This window comes from Rhinolophus ferrumequinum, chromosome 8 (genome assembly GCF_004115265.2).
Source record: "Rhinolophus ferrumequinum isolate MPI-CBG mRhiFer1 chromosome 8, mRhiFer1_v1.p, whole genome shotgun sequence".
NCBI classification, from domain to species: Eukaryota; Metazoa; Chordata; class Mammalia; order Chiroptera; family Rhinolophidae; genus Rhinolophus; species Rhinolophus ferrumequinum.
Window position 1 is genome coordinate 55,765,646 of NC_046291.1, and position 23,960 is coordinate 55,789,605.

General features: G+C 37.1%; 1 protein-coding gene across 6 annotated transcripts in view; it reads right to left on the bottom strand.

Moving 5' to 3' along the window:
* Nucleotides 1-5,576: 5,576 nt before the first annotated feature.
* Nucleotides 5,577-23,960, bottom strand: part of B3GALT1 (beta-1,3-galactosyltransferase 1) — a 513,038-nt gene continuing 494,654 nt past the window's right edge. For 4 of the 6 annotated variants that reach the window (XM_033113020.1, XM_033113022.1, XM_033113023.1 and 1 more), the window contains 2 exons: nt 12,931-12,995; nt 5,577-10,383 (listed from right to left, as the gene is read on the bottom strand). In XM_033113020.1, coding sequence (XP_032968911.1) covers nt 9,178-10,158 — 981 coding nt within the window. In that variant the 5' untranslated portion in view covers nt 10,159-10,383; nt 12,931-12,995 and the 3' untranslated portion in view covers nt 5,577-9,177. Of the gene's footprint in view, nt 10,384-12,131; nt 12,259-12,930; nt 12,996-23,960 lie in introns of those variants that run through there. The other 2 variants (XM_033113025.1, XM_033113024.1) reach the window with 2 other exon arrangements.

Consider the following 23,960-nt stretch of genomic DNA (forward strand, 5'->3'; position numbering starts at 1 on the left):
TACTATTATTGGGGCAGTGTTTATTCCTGTATTCCCTGGTAACAATATATTATCAACACAACCAAAATTTCATCCCAACTTGATAATTATTAGATGTATATTTTCAGGTCAGATTTTAACTTTTATATTTAGGTCTTTGATATATTTTGAGTTACTTTTTGTGTATGGTGTGAGGCAACTGTGTAAAATTTTTTTTTTTTTTTTGCACGAGCATATCCAGCTGTGGCAGATCAGATCATTTGTTAAAAACACTATCCTTTCCCTATTGAATATTGAATTACCTTGGCACCTTTGTTGAACATCAGTGATTGTAACTGTGAACCACACTATTGTGATTCACTTTGTATTAAGTTTTGAAAGTGGGTAATGTAAGTCTTCCAGGTTTTTCTTCTTCCTTCCTTCCCTCCCTCCCTCCCTTCTCCCCCCGCCCCCCCCCCCCCCCCGCTTCTTTTCTAAAATTATCTTGGCCATTCTGGGTTCTTTGCATTTCCATAAAATTCTTAGGATCAGGTTGTCAACTAAAAACAAAGCAACAAACAAATAAACCTGCAATATTTCTGAGGTAGGCCTGTACTTTGTTTCCAATATTGTGAAAGGAATTGAGAGCAGTATGACATAATGAAAAAGAAAGAAGAAAGAAAGAAAGAAAGAAAGAAGAAAGAAAGAAAGAAGAAAGAAAGAAAGAAAGAAGAAAGAAGGAAGGAAGGAAGGAGGAAGGAAGGAAGGAAGGAAGGAAGGAAGGAAGGAAGGAAGGAAGGAAGAAAGAAAGAAAGAAAGAAAGAAAGAAGAAAGAAAGAAAGAAAGAAAGAAGAAGAAAGAAAGAAAGAAGAAGAAAGAAAGAAGGAAGGAAGGGGATTCAGGTCAAAAGACCTGGGGTTTGAATACTATCTTTCCACTTATCATTTTCTTTTTCTTTTTCTGTTTCCACTGGAGAAGTCACTTAATTCCTCTGACTCCTGGATTCTTCAAGCTCAAAATCGTACCAATATTAGAATCCTTACTTGGGAGGCACAACCTAGTTTCTGATTTTATGCCATAAAGCATCCTTTCTCCTACCCTAATCATTGCTCCTCTTCAAGAGGTCAGATTACTAATCTGAATGGTTATCCTATGACCATGATTAGGTCCCATTTATACCTGTGCGGGTTCACTATTTGTCAACAGATGACAGACGTGTGTGTTTCTCTCTCTGCTGCTGTCCTGTTCCTATTGTTTCCATGCTCTGGTACCAGGGGCCCTGAAGCCTGGCCACACATGTTGCTCCTCTCTTTCTCCCCTAGGTGCTACATAGTGCTCCTACACTTAGGCTTGGGAAGAGTTTTGTGGTTGGTAGTAAGATGAAGCCATCTTTGACCTGGACCTAAGTTATGAGTTCCAACTCGGTTTTAAGCTAGAATCCTGTAGTACTGGGTGACTGGGCTTTGTGTCAGCAAAATAAGAGTGTGTGTGGTATTTTGCTTGCTATTGTTTTGGTTTCTTGGGTCTGTTGCTTCCTTGAGGATCTCAACTTTCTCCCATAAAATCTTAGAGAAATCTGTATACAAGAAATAAAAAGAAGGAGTTTCTAACCCAAGACTGTACTAGAGATTCACACCTCACATTAACTTCAAACAGCTTCCGGCAAGTTTTTGTGAAGATTTAAAGAGGTGATATACACAAAAGCCCCTGGTATGGTCCATAATATATGCTTAACAAATTCTAGTATCTCTGTCTAGAATCTAGCCTGGAATACTAGAGTCTTACTACTCAGGGAAGTCCATATTCAAAAAACATCAGTATTATCTGAGAGCTTATAGGAAAATCAGAACCTTCGGTTGTACCCTGAACTACCAAGCTGCACTTTCACAAGATTCTCAGGTAATTCCAAGACACATTACGATCGAGCTACATTGCTGTAGACGTCAGATTACTAAACTGAATGGTCATCCTGTGGCCATGATTAGGCCCCACTTATACCTGTGTGGGTATAAATGTGTGCATGTTCCTGGCGCTGTCCTTCCTGCTCCAGCTTCCTGTTTTGCTCCCACAGCCATGCTGCCTAAAGCTTGGATTGTCTCTAGGGCTGCGGAGCATTTTATTACAAATGGCATGCTTTCCAAGTTAACTCGGATACTTCTGTCAATAAAGTTTGCAGAGAAGCTTGTAGTCGTGAAGTTATTTTCTCCACAAGGAAATGTGAACTAGCATATGTTGAAGACATCAACAGGATGCACAGGCAGATACAGAAGTAGAGCTCGTCTGAGTGGTGTGAGACAGGTGTGGAGACAAATCCCTGAGTGCAGAGAGGGCTTACTTTTTTAATGAGCTGGCGGGTGATGGATGCTTCTCTAGAGGATCCTTTGCTTCCAAGACAGGAAAAAAAAGTATAATTGAGCTTATAGATCGTTCTTTCTACTCTACAGAAATGTGTGTGTGAGCTCTGAAGGACAAAAGCTTTATCAAAGTTCCCAGTGAGCTGAGCTAGACTCTCACTGAGTGCGGTCACAGATTTTTGATTTGTACCATCTTATTAGCAGTCATTAGATTTGGATATTATTGAATCAATGGTGGTTTATTATAAAGGCCTTGAATCTTTTACTTGTACTTTATGTCGTTTAACTATTTTCTTAAGAATTTTTTTTGTCCTTTTCTATTTTCTTTCTTTTCAGAGGTTTCCTTTTCTTCGTACTAAGTTGTCATAAGGGGTTAGCCTATGACAATAATTAGGCCACATTTTTCTAAACATTAAACATTATATATGAACTTTTTTCAAAAAATTAAACATTGAACGTTATATAGAATGACTACTGAATAAAATGCAAATCTCACAGAAAATCGAGGTTTGAAAAGAAATCAATAAATACCAGAGGCTGAAGGCGGGGGGTGGGGGGGGGGGGGGGGGGGGGGGGGCTGATTACAAAAGGGCCTGAGAGAATCTGGGAGGAGGTGTGACAGAACTGTTCTGTATCTTGATTATGGTGGTGGTTACCTGCATGCATGCATTTGTCAAAACTTATAGAACTGTGCACTTTAAAGGAGTGAATTTTAAATTATATAAAATATAACTCAATAATGAATGTGGGCGGAGTCCCAATCTGCAAACGAAATAGTTACACTGAGTTCCGCAGGAATGAGAGTGGTGGTGGGGTGATGGTAGGGGTATATGTTCTTACTTTTCAGAGGCAGCATGCTCTTTTGGTTAAGAATACAGCCTTTAGAGCAGGGGGACTGAATTCACCCTGTAAGAATTCTCTGTTGCCTCAGTTTCCTAATCTGTCAATCGAGTGAATAGCAGCATCTGCCTCCTGGGGCTATTGTAAATGTGAAACAACAACAATGACAAAACAGAGGCCTGGGCACTGAAAATGTAAGGCTTTGTAATGGGAGAAAGTCTCTGATTTTTTTTTTCCCCCTCACCTCACTCTTGGTGAGGTCACGCTTGTCTCTGCTGAAAAATAGTCTTCATCACGAACCCCCCACACGTAACTCTGCCCAGCCTGCCATATCAGGGCAGCCAATGCTGAGTAAACGCTCTGGAATAAATCACCTCTCATGCCATGCTCCCTCCAGGTGAGGACTGAGGTCACTGCAAGAGGCATAACAAATAGTCCACATAATGTACCAAACTAATAGATTCTATAAGGAAACTAAATGGAAAATTTTTCTTGAGTGCTAGGCACCTCTGGCTGAAGAGACAGTGAAGCCAGTGTTATTATAGATGTAGTTAAATCAATAATACTTTTTCATTCATTTCTCTTTCATTTCACAAAAATGCCTATTTTAGCCAGCAAAAGTGGTAAGGAGATATTATCGAGGGTAATTTTTCATTCTCACATGGATTATATTCTGGGACATTGCTCTTCTAAATAGCCCCATTTCTGTTTTTTCTTTTTTTTCCCTCACAGAAATGTATTCAATTTTCTTCCAGCAGTGTGAATTCATCTGGAAAGCTATGACAATCAATTAAATAAATGGGAAAATAGAATGCTTGTAATTATGATAATCAAGCTATATGAAACCCACCCTCTTAGGTCTAAAACCCACACATCTTTAAGCAATATATTAATTAAGCTTTGGGTAATTGTTACAATTAAAATCAAGCTTCTATAATTTTAAAAAATCACTGAGAGGAAAGGAAATATTTAAAAAATATACACAGCTGTTGGGTTTTAATGCAATTCATTATCATGACTACATTGTCATTTCCCTGGATGCATGGAGACAATTCCAGTGTCTTTTACTGATGTGACTTCTCATTTACAATTGGAGGAATTTTGTACATAGCACATTTTGCAAATGTTTCCCTGTTTCTCTAAGTTAGAGGTTTGCAAACTTCTCCTATAAAGGACCAGGTAAGAAATACTTCAAGCTGTGCAGGCCAAGAGGCAAAATTGAGATATATGAAAGTAGTTAAATAACAAATTTCCAGTTTCTGCATTGATGGAATTAAAACTATAATCAAGTAACTGAACACAATTTGGTTTTGCAATGTACATCTACTCATGAGAGGGCAAAAATCTTACTGTTGGGATACGATTTTGCTTAGTTGGTGTTCAATAGTAGTGTCCTCTATCATCAAGTCATCGCAAATATTCATCGTAAAACCATTCTTAGTTCCTGGACAGCAGGCTAGCTGCGGTTCACAGAGTATAGTGTGCTAACCCCTGCTCTTGATCAGTGTTCTCAACTTGAATGCACATCATAATTTCTTACAGGGCTTGTTAAAGCAGATTGCTGAGTCCTGTCCCCCCATTTCCGGTGAGGCCCATGGATTTGCATTTCTAACAAATTAGCATTAATGATGATGCTCCTGGTCTGAGGTCATACTTTTAAAACACTGCACTTGATGTTGGTCTTTAAAAAAATAAATCACATTGAATACAAATCTATATATCTTATGTTTTCATCATTTGCTTACATATTTCAGCTCACTTGATAGACTTTACCTTTTTGAACTCCAAAGTACAGGTTTAGTAAATCCAAAGTTAAATATTTAATTTAAAAAATTAAGAACTATTTAGCTAGATCAGGATTGATAATAAAAAGAACTCTTAGCTATTTGTTGCTTGCTTACAAAGTCAGGCATCAGCCATCAGCATCTACTTATACCTGTCTTCTGTAAAGAATGTCTGAATAGCATTTTCCCAGGCCAAGCAAACTTCTAAAATAGTATGCAATATTCCAAAGGATATGTGGGGGAAACATAAGAATGCCAGTTTCGCTTTAGATTTAACCTGTCCTAATTCACCAAGCACATTATCAATACAATGATTTTTGGGCAGAATTCGTTTACATGTTCGACCCATAGAACTTAACACAGAGACTTTCCTGAGGCCGCCAAGAGTCAAAGGAGATACCAGATAACAGTAAATCCTGGAGTAGCCCATGGTCTACTAGACCAAATCATCTTTTAGTTGACTGTTAAGTTGCACTGGGCTCTCACGGACGGACCAGCTCTGAATGGTTTGAACTATCACCTATATTGAAGCTGTGGAGAAGCCTGATAATGAACGGCAAGGCATTGTCTAATTGTAATGATCAGATCTCACCAAAAAGATTCTTTCCGAAAAGAAGCAAAATGGAAAATATGTTCTCCTTCTGTTTATTTGTCCCAATGGTTTAAAAAATCAGCGTTATGGAATCATAATATTCATCATGACAGATGGGCTTATACATTAGCATCGTGCTTTCAATCAACAGTTTACATTTCAAGAGGAAGGTGAAGAAACTGAATGTAAGGATATCTTCAGCGCCTATTTGTCATTTTCAGTTTTATAACATTGATACAAAAAATAGTATTCTGATTAGCAGCTTGATTGGCAACCCACGTAACCCTAAATAGTACTACAAACCTGGAGAGTGCACTTTTACAGACAGTTACGTTTGGCGAAATAGTATGTACAATTTTGACAAATAAATACATAAATACAATCATTCATATATAACAATATACCTCAGTGGCAATTATCATCAACAAGCATTTCTAGTAAATTACTTCTTTCATTCACAAGGTACTTTGTCTTGCTCATAAAAACTATCTTCACCTTTACAGAAGAAATGACATAATCAATTCCTCCACTAAACCCACATATTAGGAAAGGTAGAAAATGAATCCCAGATGCTTTATATAAATATTCCTTTGTCTTTTGATAGAAGAGATTTGATTGAAAAATTCCTTCTTTAGCTTCTCTGTAAAGAGTTTGTTTTCCCCATAGCATATCAAGCAAATGGGGTTTTGTTCTTCTGAATTTAATCCAAATCAAAAATGATCTTCTTTTTTTGATTCTGGTTATTTAAAAATACAATATTATATATTAAAACTGGCATTTGTGCCAAAATAAGAAGACACAAAGCCACACAAACTAGCCACCAAAGATAAAACTTATTTTTTCAAAAAATAAATTTAAAAAAGAAAATTTAAGAGTACAGACATTAATTATTGATACCTTTTGCTATCCAATGCAAAATGAACAAAACAGGTGGAGGGACAGTCAGAAGGTTTTTTGTAAAAATTGTCTGAATGACTCCTAGCACAATACTGTCTGAAACATTATTTTATGCCAGAGAACTGATAATAAATTTTTTTAAAAAATGGCATAACAAATAACTGAAACCATAATTGGCCAGTGTCATAAAATTAACAAAAGTAGAAAATTAGAGCTTTTTTGATTACTTGACTTAAACATTTTTGAACATTCAGAAAATGAAGGGCAAACATGCTTTAGGCTATTGAAACACTGGACAAATGACCTTGCCTCACCAAGCTCCATGCAGAAGAAAATGTATACAGCAAGCACATTCTAGCTATATGTACAGTTGGGGAGAAGAGAAAAAAATGCCTTTAAAATATATACAAATGGTCTTTGATGACTATTTACATGTTTGTCACATGGGCACTATCTAGCATAAAAAAGTTAGGAAATAGTTCTTTAAGACATATGATTCTCTGATTTTTGCTCCTTTGAAAGATTAGGGCTCTATTCCTAATGTACACACACACACACACACACACACACACCAATTCATAGATGTACATGTATGATGTTTATAATGTGCAATTCCTTGACACCAAAGATGGCTTGACTGAGCAAGATGGTAGCATGGGATAGAGGCCTGACGGCCACACGATTGAAAGGCGAACCAAGTCCAAAGTCATGAGACTTTTCCAGCGAAGGGAACTCACAGTGGTCGAAGGTTGGAGGGTGGCTCACCTTATGCTGATCCATTTCTCCCAAGGCTACCTAATGCTGTTTTCTCATCACACTCAGCAGTCCTGCTGACTGTAAGATGAAGATATATTAAGGGTCTGGGAGGCCTGTCTCACATTGGGTTCTTTTGGACTGGGGATAAGAGATTCAGTGTTTTCAAGAAATAGGCCATGACTTCCATTTATTCATTTTTGTCTCACTGCTATCAACTTCTAGGGAGGCTTCCAAAGGTCAAGTGAAAAAAAAAAAAAAAAGGGATACACTTCAGTTGTGAGCCTTTGAATGAAAACAAACAGAAGTTTTCTAATGAATGGTAGAAGATGTACAATGTGTAGGTTTGCTGAGAGCCTGTTCTCCTAATAGAAGTGGACTACCTCTATGATTCCTCAAAGTTCTTACTGAGAATTCAGATCAAGTGCTTTCTGAGATCTAAGTTGATGTGATACATTTTGCAAAGCATGTGCTTCAGTTACTCTAATATACTTACAGCCAGAAGCTCCTTCCTTAGGGTACCTTCGCTTTCAGCACCCTGGGAAATCAAGACAATGCACTAAAATAACTTATTCATTGAAACTAGAAGAAATGACAGAGAAATTGAAGCTTCCCCAAACACCTAACGTTTCCAAGGAAAAGTTAACATCTTAGAAGACTCAGGTACACTAATAGTTCATATTCGATTTTTATCTTGGCAGATTTTATATTAAGATCATATTACTACCACTGGTGACCATCACTGTAACTATGTAATTATTTTACCAATAAGCATAATGCATGATACATTGCATTTCATAGCACCGTGTAAACTAATACTTAGCAAATGTGATTTGCTCTCACAGTATCTGTGAAGTAGGTGTTTTTTCCCAGCCATTTTATAAGTGAGCATATTGAAGAACAGCAAGCTTAAGATGCCTGCTCACATGACACAGTGAGTATGATGGCATCAGTAAAACCTGAACCCAAGCTTCCTTCCCTCTCTTCTTTCCCATGAACATTAATTACAGAGCCTCCAGAACACCTCCTACCAGCATTGCTGCTAGAGGTACTTGGATGTTTCGGACATTAGAGAGTATTACATCTATCAACTGTGGGGCTAAATTATTCAATAACATTGGCATCTGTTAAAAGATTTTCTCACCTGCTTTGCAAATGTGTGAGAGGGCATCCTATACTATTGCTAAGCTTATGTCACTTATAATGCATACATAAATTTGTATTCTCTCTGTGTGATTTATTGTTCTTTTGGCCTCCTACCAACTTATTTCTACACATGTGCCTGCCTGAACCAGAAACTGTAAAATGTACTTGGCGACACGGTATGGAGGGAAGCAGGTGACATTTGGCAAAGTCTCCTTGGAGGCACCAGGTATTGTTTGTTGGATGAGCAAGCAGAATTGTCTTCCAAACGTACAGAATATTTCATTCTCAAGTTTAAGGTTCCGTTTATTTGACTGCAACTTCCCTGCCAGTATGAAGTTCATTTCTTGTTGGAACCACAAATGCTATACACAGTATGTAACAATATATGTAAAAATTCAATGTAACAGCACACACAATATTAATAATCACATCCAGTATGTCTTCCTGCCTGTGCATTATTTCTGAATTGTTTTTTGAAGGAGTTATGTGTTTATTTTTGCAGAGATGATATGAAAACATTACCATGAGTTTCAGTTTCTCAGAACCAGATTTTTATCTCAGATGCACAGTATATAAATCCTAGCAGTTGTTAGGAAGTTGCTTTTTGAGATAAATGCAATGCCTTAGGGCCTGAGAATAAAATCTGGCCCTTCTAACTTATGCATTGTTTCTATGACCAGAGCCTAACATTTGTAAATTGGTAATACAAGAAAGGAACTAGGAGCAGGAAGAAAAAGCTTTTTTACAAAACCCCTTCACCAGTTTATTTCTCCTGGTGACACCTGTAAAATACCAACACCCTAGGCCCCATTTCTTAAAAAAGAAAAGAAACGTATTTACATTGGTAAAAATCCTAACATCTGAGATGTTTCTTGCTTGACATGTCATTCCAGATTCTGTGCATTTCTTCTGGAGAGATCTGATGCACAGTGATAACTCGGCGATACCTACACAAACTGTAGGCCATTTTCCAGTGATTGAAGCCACTGTTCTGAAAAGGATGTATGCCCAGCTTTCGGAGACACAGTCCCACATATACATCCTCAAGGTGAAGCAGCCTTGTGTGGAGTGAAGTCTTGTAAATGAGTTCGGCCACATCAGCTGAAAAGATATAACCAGTCCCCGAACAGAATGGTGGGTAGTTACTGTCAGGATACAAATCCCTGGGCATGTACCACTTACTGCGGACGTCCCGGATTGGCCCTCCATTGATGACATAACCAGTAAAATACCTTCTTCTTGGCTTGGTGGAGGGTTTTAGTAGCTTATAAATAAGATTGTCCATGTTTACAAAAATGTCACTGTCTGTTTTCATGACATACTTGGCTTTTGAACAAAAAGTGGCCACCCATCTCATCCCCATTAATGTTTTGAGGGTAAGGTTATGATAGGAATCAATAAAGTCCTCCACAATAATGTCGTGGAAGATTTGGCTCTCTTGCTCCACCATCTGATTCAGGACAGGATCCGCATTCTTGCCCAGGAGGAAGAGAGTGGCTATCTTGATCCCTTTAAAGTTGTTCTCATCCCCCCAAGTCTCTCGGATTGCCTGGCGGGCATCAAATTCCTTGTGGGTGGTGCTGATGAGGATAACAAGGAAAGGAATGTTTTTCTCACATTTGGTGGGCTCATTTATAAGAAATTCAAAAGAATGTGGGTTGATAGGTCGAGTTCTTATATTGCCAAAGGTGAAGTTTTTCCTGGCGACTGTTATGTGGCTGAATGGCTTGGAGCCAGTGTAGGAAGAAGTAGGACGAGTTACGCTCAAGTACCAGAGAGCACTGGCCCAGCACACAACTGTCAAAACATATAAACAGGAGACTTTTGAAGCCATGGTCTTGAGAGCACGTCTATTTCAAATACTGAAGAATATGCCTTTTTGGCATTAGTTTCTTTTCATCTTGCAAAGGCAGCATAGTACTAATCATAAAGTTCGATAGAGAAGTGTGTGTGTGGGATTGTCCATGTGTCTCAGTGGCAGTCTTGTATCTCTGCATTCATTCTACTTTCTCCCAAACCTGACGGAAGCTTCCATGCCTCAAAAATCTTCTTCTTAACTCTGCAAAATCAATAAAGTAAAGTTGTTCAGATATATGTAGTCATTTCGCATGCTCAGATAAATATAATAAGGGTAGAAGAATTACCCACAATGACGAAAAGAAACATAATCATTCATTTCCATCAGTTCTGAAAACTTCTTGACACAACCATCCTCTCTTTTCTTCCCTTGATAGAAATGGTTTATGTATATTAATACCCAATTAACAAGCATATAGATTATAAACTCTGGATAAATATGAAGTAAACTGAACATTAGTAACTAAAACAAGTTTCCCCCTCTTCACAAGAGGACTTCTTTGCAGTCAAACACTTTCTGACACTAAAGTCTTTTTTCAAGCAGGAAGTTTCACACAAGGCCTCATATCTCTTTTCCATTTCCCCAAGTCTGGGTTTTTGTTTTCTCGACTCCAATGAAGCAATCAGTTCTCAACATCTCCTTGCTTTCTCTAGCCCTGTATTTGAAAATGTCAATCACCAATGGAAAATCTCTGCTAAAATTGTCTCCTTCGGTTCAGGCTTAGAAATAATTCCCAACTTTCCGTCACCTTTTTTTACTTTGCCTTTCACAAATGTTAATTCATACTTCTCAGTTTTCTGAGGCTTCATATAGAGAATATCCTTACTCCTCATGCATGAAGACCATTGCACAAATGCCGTAGTGGACAGCTGGCAGCATTCATTTTAGAGTTGATCTAAATGGTATCACTTTTTTTGGTTTTTAACAATTCACCCTTATGTTCCCTTGATGAAATTACACTAGCTCTTCTAATTCTTCTTACTTAGTTACACTTGCCTATAAACATCACAGGAGTATAAGAGGCAATTGAGCTTGGGGGCCACAAAGTCAATGAAGATGGGACAGGGCGCTTTCACTGGTGTTCAAATAAAAAAGTTGTCCTTTGGAACTCAAATCCTTTCCAGAACTTCAGCTGCTAACATGCCAGTTAAAAATATGTGCTAAGTTACAAAGTCTATTCATGTAAAAAAAATGGTCTCTTCCTTCTTAGCTACAACAAAATGTGGCAGTCCTGGAAGCCAGAGATAGCAGATAATGGATATCAATATCAACAAGGTCTGCTTCAAAGAAAACTATACACTTACATGTACATACTGTGTGGAAAGACTTTAACTGGGATTATAGATTGAAAATCATGCTTCGAAGCACAATAGTCATACCGAAATAAGAAGACATGATGGGCAACAGCAGAGATAATACACCTCCGCTTGTATAAGCCAATAACTGACAGTGAAGATATGATCCACATGAGACCAGCAATAACTCAGTGTGGTTACGGTTCTCACTAAATGGATATTAGAGTGGCTTCAAGCAGCATGACTCTAGGCATAGTCAGGCCTTCATCCAACCCACAACAAGTACTCTCCAAATACAGGCTCCAGTATCCTTGTCCTCCTGGAGGAAACATCTGCTCCAAGGTGCACCAAAGTTGATAAAAAGAAGGATGTGATATGCACCAAGCTTTGAAACTTTAAACAGGAAGCAAAAGGAAGTGAGAGAAACCAGCAATAGTTTAGAAAAGGATTTCTCACCTTGTGATACATAGACATCACCTCCATTTGAATCCCAAAGGAATGTGAGTCTCAGGATGGTACTAGAAAGCAAATGTTCTCCACCAGTATCCTAGCCTACTTAGCTGATTCTTCTTAGCCTATCTTTATCATCATATGGCCCTTGTCGCCTTTCAGACTGTCCTATTACTGAGCTGTTAAAAGACCCAAGAACCTCACCTGGAAGAGGCTCTTGTCAAGTTCTTGATTGAAGCCATTAACCAGGCTATTAGTGGAGGATTAACGGTGTGTGAAAAACATTGGAAAAACAGAAATAGAACTCATACTCCTCCTCAAAGAACTCAATCTATGAGGAAAGACTTCAAGTAAATGATTAAAACAATGGGATAAAAATTTCCATCCCGAGGCTATCAGAGTACACAGGAGAGGTGGGCTGGTGGACGGGATGTGAGAGAACCAGGTCCAGCGCTGCAGACTGCACAGCACAGCTGCAGAGGGCACCATGCTCATAGACTGCAGTGTGAATCCCATTCCTCCATTTCATCCTGGAGTCAAGTGATGAGTCGCCTCTGGAGAGGATGCCATGAGAATTTCAGAAAAGTTACTATCTAAGCTGAATCTTCAAGGACAATTAGGAATTATCTGGATGCGAGTTGGACATTCTAGGCAAAAGGAACAGTATATGCAAAGGCATAAAATGAGAGAGTATGGTGTGTGCCAGGACTGTAAACAGTGGAGTTAGGGAGGGGACAGGGTGATGGGGAGAAGGGCGGGCGTGGTGAGGTTTGGGGCTATGGCAATAGGCAGGGCCCCAGGATGAGTGGCACTCAGAAACTGTTCTGAGCTGAGTTGCTGCTTACCCATCTTTGCAATCTAAAGGGTATAACGGAGTTTTTTTTACCTTCCCCAAATCCTGAACACTGATTTCAATAGCAATTCATTCTTCCATATTAAGGATTTCTTTCTCCCATTGTTCTATGACCCAGAAGAATAAGTGACAATTTGTTTTATCCAATACCTTTCTGTGTGATTTTCTGGGGGGAGGGACTCCATAAACACAGGTACCAGGAAATTTAGAAAGAGCTAAAAGAGGGAGAAACAGAAGAGAAATAGGTGAGATTGTGAATAAGTATATGTATCTATACACACTTTTCATTGAAGAATAAGAATTCTTCTCTAGACAGCTAACCCATGATACTTCACTCCATCATTATTTTAGGCCTCATTTTAAAATGCATATATACACCAGGCGCTATGATATATGCTGTATTCTATGTCATGCATTTTATAGCACTCGCTCCCTACAGGGTTACGAGAGGTATTTTCTCCATTGTATTGATGACGGAATGTAAACTCAGAGACAGCGTGTTTCCCCAAAAATAAGATCTAGCCAGACCATCATCTCTAATTCGTCTTTTGGAGCAAAAATTAATATAAGACCCAGTCTTATTTTACTATAATGTAAGACCAGGTCTTATATGATAATATAATATAATATAATATAATATAATATAATATAATATAATATAATATAATACCGGGTCTTATATTAATTTTTGTTCCAAAAGACACATTAGAGCTGATTGTCCAGCTAGGTCTTATTTTTGGGGAAACACGGTAGGATTGGTATCAGTTTGGGGGTTTGTTTGCCTAAGGTTAGTTACTATACTGCACAGATTTTCCTGCTAGAGAATTCTTTTTTCTTTCTGGGAAATTCAAAGCTAAACGTCCACTGAAAAGCAAAGAAAATAAGTCAACTGAAAAATTCTGGGGAAGGAGCTATGTGTCAAAAAGGGCAATCCTCTGGAGGGTCCTTTCAGTTTTACAAGATTTTGTTATTTTTTTTAAATCTTGTTTATTGACATGTTAATGTGTCTGTAAAATAAGTTGTACATGAAACATTTGTCATTCCTTTCAGCAGCCTTCCACAACCACAGACACTGATGACACATTAACTTGTCATCCATTAAATAAAATCCCTCCAAATAGAAACATTCACTAGAACGCTTGAAAGATTTCCCCCCCAGGGTCCTTACTGTATCGCAGATTACCTCATTCACAGAACTCTCCAGTAACTGTCCACCTTCACCTTTCAGGAAGTTAATGGGACAGAATTTTCAATTTAAGAAGCACATGTTTTGCCTAGAAATCGCATAGTGGATAGTTTATTTTGAGTAATTTAGTTTTTAAAAAGTCCCTACATTTGCCAAAGTTCCTATGTTGTATGGCCAGAGGTAAGCCCTCGGAGCAGGTGGATAGGATCTCTCGGGTGGCCTGTGCATAAGTTGGAGTGCCAAGTTCATGTCTTTCCCCATCAGGGTTGAGGCAGGTACAAGTCAACAATGATTTATGATGCCTCGGTTGCCACTTAGTTGCCTTAGCAAATATTCCATCTTCCCTACACTCTTGGGCGAGGCTTCAGGGCCCCACCAAAAGGCCTGCGTTCAATCTCTGGTGTCTCAAGGAGTATAATCTCCAGGTTCTGACTTCCACTGGATTTTCAAATCTACTTTATTTGTTCATCAAAGACATACTGAACACCTGTTAGAGATGTCAGGCACTGTTCTACAAGCTGTACGACAGATGGGGAGCTAATTTTCTAGGAGAGGGAGGCAAAAAATAAAACACATGATAAATGAATGCAAAAATAATTTCTGGTAGCCATAAATGCTGTGATGTAAATAAAGTGGGGTAATGGAATAGAGACTGAACAGAGGTAGTGGCAGGGACTGCTTTAGATAAATTGGTCTCTCCCTGAGGAAGCGACGTTTGAGATGAGAACAGAATGCCTTGCAAACTCTGGTTCAGTCTTTGAGTCTTTAACCAAGGTTTTGTTTCGTTGCTTGGCTCTTTGGAATTAATGCTATATTAGGAACATCTTTTTGGTTTTGACCTCTGCCCCTCCCTCGTCTTTTGCATCTTCTTGGCTTCCTGTTTTCCACCTGTGGCCATTCCACCCATTCCTGCAAATGGTCTTAGTGTCTCGAAATGTAGGTTATGTGACTGGCATTCGTTTTCTAGGACTGCCGTAACAAAGTACCACAAACTGGATAGCTTAAACAACACTGATGTGTGGTCCAACAATTCTGAAGGCTAGAAGTCAACAATGATGTTGGTAGGCTTGGTTTCTCCTGAGGGCTGTAAGGGAGAATTTGTTCCAAGGTTCTCCCCGAGCTTCTGGTGGTTTTCTGGTAATCTTTGGCACTTCTGGCTTATAGAGTCATTACCCAGATCTCTGGATTCATCTTTACTTGGTGTTGTTACCATGTGTCTCTATGTCCATATTTCCCCTTTTAATTAGGATACCTGTCATGTTAGAAAAGGGTCTACCCTAATGACCTCATTTCAATTTAGTTACTTCTATAAGGGCCTTATTTCCAAATAAGGCCATATATTGAATTACTGGCAGTTAGGACTTCAATATATCTTTTTTTTGGAGGGCACAATTCTACTCATAACACCTACTTTCCTTGGTAGCAAAAAAAATGAAATACTTTGCTCCAGAAGACTTCACATTTTGTCTTCTAGATTTGAGCAGGTAAATTCTTGGGTTGTGGTAAACTAGCTTTTAAAGGGTGAAACATTTGTAATTAGCATTCAAAGAAGAATGAAACATGAGTATGAAAAGGGACATAAAGTTTGGTTTATTTTTAGATTTAAAAAAAGTTAGATCAGCTTATTTATTTTAAGACCATGTGAAGAATATGGCGTAGTTTGAAGCAGCCCTTCACTCCTGCCACTTTCTTTTTCCTCTTAAAAACACTAATGCGTGGAGAAAGATAAGCCAGGACTGTGACACATTTTCCAAAAGGTTGGGGCCAACCATGCCTGAGATGCGAACTAGTGTCTGGGAAATAAAAACAATGCTCCTGTCTCCCCACTCCGACCCCCACCCCCACCCCCACTCCTGACAGCCTGGGTGAAACCCTACCAGCATTTCTATTATTCAGAGCCAATTTTGAATATTCAGAGACCACATTGCATTACAAAAGTGGTTTTAACATTAAAATCCACATAGTAACTTTAAAATCCTGGTGCAGAAAGGTAAGACAGTTGAAAAAACAAACAAACAATTTTAACCAGTTAAAAAAGAAGAAAGAAAAACAGAAATTCAGAAAAAGTGAAAAGAGAGAGAGAGAGAGAGAGGCTATTAGTGGTTATGAAATGCTCTCGAAATGGATGAGTAGCTGGCTCTGTAGTACATCATGACATTAAGTAGGGTAAATGAGAGTCTTTCCGAAAAATGTTTTGATCTTAAATGACTTTCGTCAGAACTGGTGTATGAGTGAAGTAAAAGGAAAAAAAAAAACCATTCATTCTATGGGGAAATATAGGCACTCAGACAGCAATAGAACTAATTGATAAATGAGCCCCAAAGGCCAGAAATTCTACTGGGCTGCATTAATTTGGCAAATGATTATCGTGATGCCCAACTCCCTCCTTTCCTCTTGCTCTTATAATTATGCTCTAAATATACAGAGGAAAGGAAGAAATAAAGCACTATTAGCACTAGATAATGGTCCTTGAAGGGAGAATTTCATAAACCATCATGTTACACAGCTTGCTAACTTATTATCTCTCCAGATCACAGAGGGCTGGCTTTCTCTCCTAGCCTTTCTTTGAAGTAAGCCTCCTTGGCTGTGGGAGGTATCCTACCCAAAGAAGTCAAAATCCCTGAATGCTCACAGAAGTACGTGTTCTGACTTCTCTGCCTCAGAAAGACACAGAGCTCATTTGTTTCTTTAAAAATTTAATTATGAATCCTTTCAAAGAGACCCCGTAAAGGAAGTCGCCCAGCAGATCATTTGCAAAGAGGAAGTGGCGCAAAGCAAAAGGTGATATTCATCATGACTTGGCAGTTGAAATGATTTCCCTCCTAAATCTGGAAGACATTACTTGCACCTTTCTCCTTTCAGTTTAATACACCTTGAAATTTATTGAAAGGGTCTTTATAAACTGTTCAGGAGAATGGGGCCAGCTTGTAAGAGGAGTGGTCGAGAGGTGGATGTCTTTGTGTGGATATAGGGCACATCCTATTCTGAAAGCTACACTCTTTCAGAATGTAGAACAAATCCATTTCAAATTAGAAGGAATATTATAGCTTTCTTCAAATCAATGTGTTGCCCTACTTCTAGAATTCAGAGAATTTTTAAACATCGCTACAATCCTCTCAGGGAAAACTAAAAATTAGGATATCTCATTATTTTAAATAAATGCTTGGCTTCCTTTGCAGTGATGGATATTGTGTCTTGACTGCCTTACATGAGACACATTTTAAAAGATGGGAAGAGCAATCATTTATTTAATTGTAAGAGCCTGGGAGCCTGGCAATGTGGTTGGATAGGGTTTCTCCATTGGGAAAGGAAATGCCAGGATTTTTTTTATTACAGATGTGGAAAAGGATGAGAAGAAAGGCATTCTACTAATATAATCAGCACCTGAGAGAATTTAAAAATGATGAGCTGTGTGATACCCAAAACAGTATTCATCTGACCCATTATTTGGGGGGTGGGGGAACTGATATAAATAGATATTCTTGGAAATCAGAAAGATGTTACTGTACTTGCTATCTAACATTTACAAAGTCTAAGGTGATGTTTCTTAGACATCTCATCACAGAGAGGTATTATTTTAGGTCATGTTTAAAAGAATGATGATATTAATATCATACAGCAACTTCTAACATATGGAACAGAATATACAATTTTTATTTTCCTTTTAATTTTTTTTGGTCTTTTCTAACTCAAATGCTCCTTATACAATATCAATTTACTGGAATACAAAATAGCCCAAACTAATTTTATGGAGATGCCGCCAATCGAAATTATTTTGTAGGCAGTCAATCTTATGGCACTGGGAGACCTGAATTCAAATTCTAGATTTTTAGTCATTGGTTCTGAACTCAATGCATCTCTGCCTTGTTTCCCCATCTATAAAATGAGTATGATAAAATCTGGCCATACTTTGCAGGGTCATTGTAAGGATCAAATGAGATACTATATTTGAAAATACTTTGTGTACTGAATACTGCTATATGAATGAAAAGTATTATCATTATTAATATACACACAATAAATAAAGACAAATCCAGAGATGATCACCTATAAAATGATTCATGAACAATGATCAGTGAGTGCATCCTGACAATTTACTGCAAAAGCAGTTTTTCACTTGGCAGTTTCAAAAGAAAAAAGAAAAGGTCGGCATTTCCAGTACTGTTTTTATAAGAAGTTTCAATTTCATTTTATAATGCCTATGTAAAAGGTCTTACACTTCAGTTAAAAAAAGGGGTGCACGGGTGGTAGATGAGGATAAATGGGATGAAATATATGGTGATGGAAGGAGCACTGACTCTGGGTGGTAAACACACAATGTGAGGTATAGATGATGGATTACAGAATTGCATACTTGAAACCTATGTGACTTTACTAACCATTGTCACCCAATAAACTTTAATAAAAAAGGGTGCACAAGTTACAGGAAATATTATTATGACTATTATTATTAGCACTAATGTGTTGTATAATCAGAATTTTTCAAATACAACTTTAGAATATAAAAATTATACCAGATTTTGGTGGAAGGAGAACTGACTCTGGGTAGTGAACACACAATGTGATATATAGATGATGTATTACAGCAGTGTACACCTGCAAACTATGTAACTTTACTAACAATTGTCACCCCAACAGACTTTAATTAAAAAAAGAAAAGCAGAAAAAAAATTATACCAGATTTAAATAGCCCTGTGAGTAGCATTTACATAGCCATAATCAACATTGTATGTACACTAAGATAGCCTGAAATGGCTATACCATGGTTGTTTCATAGATGTTTAAGACAAAGACAATATGAGATTCATCACGTTTTTCTTGTCAGGGTTGTGATAGAACCTACTCAAAATACATTACAATGTATATCATCATGCCATCACTTAACTAATAAGGGACTCATCAATGTTTACTGATTAAAATCAGCTTTATGAATTGTTCTAGAAATGCACCCAGAGGAAAGTCTCGGTGACAATGACAATTTCATTTGGCAGAGTAGCTTTATTTATTTATTTATATGATTAGTTTCAGGTGTACAAAACAATGTAATAGTTAGACATTTACAGCCCTCACAAAGTGATAACCCCCCAGTCTACTATCCCTCTGACATCGTTTATAGCTGTTAGTATACCATTGACTATATTCCCTATGCTGTACTTTACATCGTGTGTGTGTGTGTGTGTGTGTGTGTGTGTGTGTGTGCATAGTTGACATTCAATATTATTCTATTTCAGCTTCAGGAGTATAGCACAGTGGTCAGGCATCTACACAGGACTATATAAGTGCTTTAGAAATAACTATTTTTACATATAATTGACATATTTAGAAGATACATCATTGCTTCTGCTGCTTCTCACACCTATGATGTTCTCTATAATTTATATATAATCTTACTAACAATTATAAGAAATAGGCATCCTTGTTCCCATTTTACAGAAGAGAAAACTGAAGCCCAAACAGATTATGCAACTTGCCCCTCTGTCACATAGCTAGTGAGTGATTATACCTGGATTTGAATACCAGTCTGTTGAACTGTAATGTGTGGGTCCATACACTATATTGTGTTTATCATTTTTCACATGGTAGTCAGATTAAAATTTTTTTGTTTTTCTTATTTCCTTTAACTATCTGTGGAGTAATGTGAGAGGTAGAAAAAAATGGATTGCTGTGCATATTACAATGGCTCAAGGGTCTTTCTGGCTCTGAGATTCTTAATTTGATAACTTTCATGTATCAGTCATGATTTTTTAATGAGAACTGGAGACACGATGAACGAGTCATCTCCCTTCACAAGACTACTCACTGCACAATATTAAGATATCTAGAAAACCAAACCAATGATACTGCTTGGAATTCATGCAACTATAAGTAAACGGAAATAGTTGCTCTTAAGGAATATTTTAATTAAGTTCTGAAGGCCAGATGAGCTACTCATCTCTACTATAATGAGGCAGTCATTTTATCTGGGGAAGAGTGTAAGACACGGTATCTGAGGCTCTATCACTTACTAGCTACGTGACTGTAGTCAAATAAATTATCCATTTATGGTAGATTTGGTAGTTTAGCAAACTGATTTCCCATTCCAACTCCCCGTTAGCTTCCCTTTCAAGAAACTGGCCAGTTATGAAAGAAGCTAAAGTCCAAAACTAAATTTTCCAAGTCTGTTTATAACTAGGATAAGACATTTGACTTAGTTCCCCCCAATCAGATGCCTGTGGGTGAGATACAGATACAGGAGTGAGCAAGAGAAGATGGCAGCTTCTTTCTTGTGATTTGAGTTGACTGGAAAGTACATGGAACGACAGTTATCTGGTTCTTCTGGAACCACTGTGATAGAATTTAGTTTCCAAACGTGAACACATCACTGCTTACTGTTCACATTTCTAGTTTCCAAATGTGAACAGTAAGCAGTGATGTGTCCTCTAAAATGACTCCAAAGAATTATCAGACACAATTTGGGATGCGTGGTTCACGGCAATGCTCTTTTAGCTCGTTAGTAATCAAATCTGAGTCTTGACCTCTGGAGATTCCATGAACTTCCTAATGCCTTTCAAAGAATTCCTTTTCTTCTTAACCTGGTAAAGTAGATTCTGTTGTATGAATCTGCTGTTGTAAGAACTCCAAGCCATACACCATTCTCTCTACTTCTTTAGGTACAAACTGAGATGATGATAATCTAGTTTTCAGGTTGGTTGAGAAGTACCTGGTAAACTTTAAAATGGCATACAGTATTTAATTTTTATTATTAATCTTTAGTATTTATTTTATTAAGCGTTGCTTGAGAGAACTACCAACCATCATAAAATAAATAAGCCCCTGCTGTACTCACATTGGAAAATGCTCTGTAGCATTGCCCGAGTGAGCAGTAGCTTATTAAATTGAGGATTACATTTAAAAACTCTATTTTCTCTCTTCATGCTGTCTAAAATGTATGGCATGTGTCTTTTGGCTGAATGTCATATGTCCCTCTTGGTGTTATCTTGCTTAGGGCAAGATGTCCTGAATCACAACTGGTTATGTCTTTCAGAGAACACTTGTGCCCCTTTCCCTAGAAAGCCTTCCCTGGAAACCAGAGAGCCTTCATTTAAAACAGGCCACCATAAATACACGCTCAAAAATTGTGGAAAATTCACTGGTTCTTTTTTCATGATACTTTTGTCATTTTACTTATAAAATTATATATGTCATGACACCTGTTCCTACTCTTGAGTCTGGAGACATGCTGATAACTTATTATATGGTAGATAACTTATTATATATATATATGTATATATATATATTACTGAATATAATTATATATATAAAACATATATATAATATAAAAAATATATTAAATAGATATATTATATTAAATATATATAATATATATTAGAAAAATATATAAAATATATAAATATATATAAGTATATATAAATTATATATATAAAAATATATATAATATATATAAAAATATGTATAAAAATATATAAAATATATATATATAAAATATATATATATATATATATATTACTGAAAAGGACCACTATGCTTTTCTTTGAATTTATTCATTCATTATATTTGACAGCCCACGATTAAAATTTATAAATGTTATGATAAATATACAAACGAAAATGCAAATTCCCTACCTTTAAAGTGTGTATAGCTACATTAACTATAATCTATGTGGGAAGAAATAAGGAATAATCAGAGGTATGGTACTACCACCGAAATAATTAATTCTTAATGGGGATGATTGGGCTAGACTCATGGAAGAGACAAAATTTGACTCGGATCTCAAATTTGAAAGAATGAACAGACAAATCTCAATAGCAGAAAAGTTAATTGTGGGGAGAGACATTCAATGGTAACAAAAGCATTTACAAAAACAACAAAGGTTTTATTTGATTTATTTGGAGAATAGGCAACTGTTCAGTTTGGCAGAGTGTTGGATTCATGGTGGACTGTAGTTGAAATTAAGAATGCAAAGGGAGTCACTGCTCATGAGTACATTATTTTTAACTATGCCTTCATCACTTCTTCATCTTCAATATACTTTCATAACTGTAATTTAGGTTGATGGTTACTTTGTGTCATATGGAAAGACCTCTCAATCAATATGCTAGTTTCCTCAACTGCTTTTTACTGTGTCTCTTCGATAAACTGAAACCTATGTAAGGGAAAAGATTTTATGTGGCTTTATCATTATTTTATTACTCTCATTATTATGTCTATCTTTAGCACTATGCCTAAGCATAAGGGCATGGTGCAAGAAATACTTTGGTTGATGAAAAAATAATTGTTGAATAAATGTTTCCCGGATAGCCATAAACAGAAATTTATCATTCAATAGTAGCCTCAAGAAGAACCCTTTGGTAAGATATCATAGAGAAGTGGACCCTATTCTAAAGCAAGTATTTATGTAACGTGCTGGGAAAATACACTGAAAGGTGATTGGTAGTTTGAGTGTGTGATATCTTCTTCCATGCCTGGTCTTTTTCACTATGCCATTCAAAGTAAATTTTGGCTTGTGATTTCATTCTTGAACTCATGACATTGTTATAATGTTTCTAGATTAATAAATTTGCTGGATGAAAGATACCTTTTCTGTGGAAGACAATAAACATACACACACATACAAACACACACTCAGAACTAATAAGAGAGAAATTCAGGAAAAATAATGTAGAATCTGAACCTTTACTGGAGTGAATATTTTTCAAAGTTTTTTCAGAAGTTGTCAACTGTCAAATCCTTGAATTATTCTTCCCTGAATGTCTCTCTGAACTGATTTTTTATAAATCATCTGGCTTGCTGTTGTGGTGGGTCATTTGTGATTCCATCCATCTTGTCCAGTTACAGCAGTAACATGTGTAAATTGGATCTCCAAGGAGTGATAAAGTGATGTAAATAGTGCTTTTCACCTGTGTTACCATAGCCACAGTAGCTATTTGCAGTAGCTACTGTGCTGTGTTCTTCTATAAAATCTCCTAACAAGGTGCTCCACCTCATGACACATCCAAGCTACTGAGAAGAGTATACACATTGAAGAGTTTGGAGCCAATTCAACTTCACTGCCAAAATTGTCCTTCCAGGAAATTATTTTCAGAGCTAATTTAGGTTGGTTTTAATAGGCTTGGAAATTCTTTATAGAGAATATGTTGCCAGATTTAAGAACATAATTTGCATTTTGGGGTAATAGGACTGGGATGAAGAATAATGCTCTAATAACTGGAAAATTTTCAAGGCATGAAGCACAACAGCAATAAGGGGTTCCAAGGGTTACCTGGGCACATGTCAGTCCCAGAAGACTAACAGAGAAGTATAGATGCTTCTGGGTCCCCAGGGAGCTCTAGGGCAGGTTGTCTGGGAAAATTGTCAGAAATCAGGATTATTATTGATCTTCCACGTGGGTCACAGAGTGAAGCAAATAAGTGAATGCCCAATACGAGTAATGTATTCATGTGATCTGAAAGAAGCTTTTCAAAGTGCTGCCTATAGCCATATCCTCATTATGTATCCATGTCCTTATTACTCTGGGTCGTAAGATGTGAATGGGTTGAAACACTGGGTTAAACAAAATTCTTCAGATCTGTTTACTGCAGGACTGCTCAGAGTACTTAATATGACCCATTCCTTTAAGAATCTCAAGACAGAGATACAACATGGCTCACAGAATTTTGTTATTAATAGGAGCTTCTTGGGAACAATTTGGGATACCTTGCCCTATTGGACAGTTAAAATGCTCCATTACTTCCCTTTTGGAATTATAAATGACTATCACTGCTTTTTTGGTATTATATTTTTTGTTTCTTAAAAAGTGATCTAAAAAAAAAAAGGCAGACCAGTCACCGCCTTTTTGGTTACTTGATGGCATAAACATAATGCTATTAGAATATCTATCTAAACAAAAATTCATGTAAGTCTGATATCTTATAACTCTTGATATTCTTAACGTCTCTTTTTCTAACAGGGGATTTCAAGAATTTATTGCTTTTGAGAAAGCTTTTGTTTTAGTATT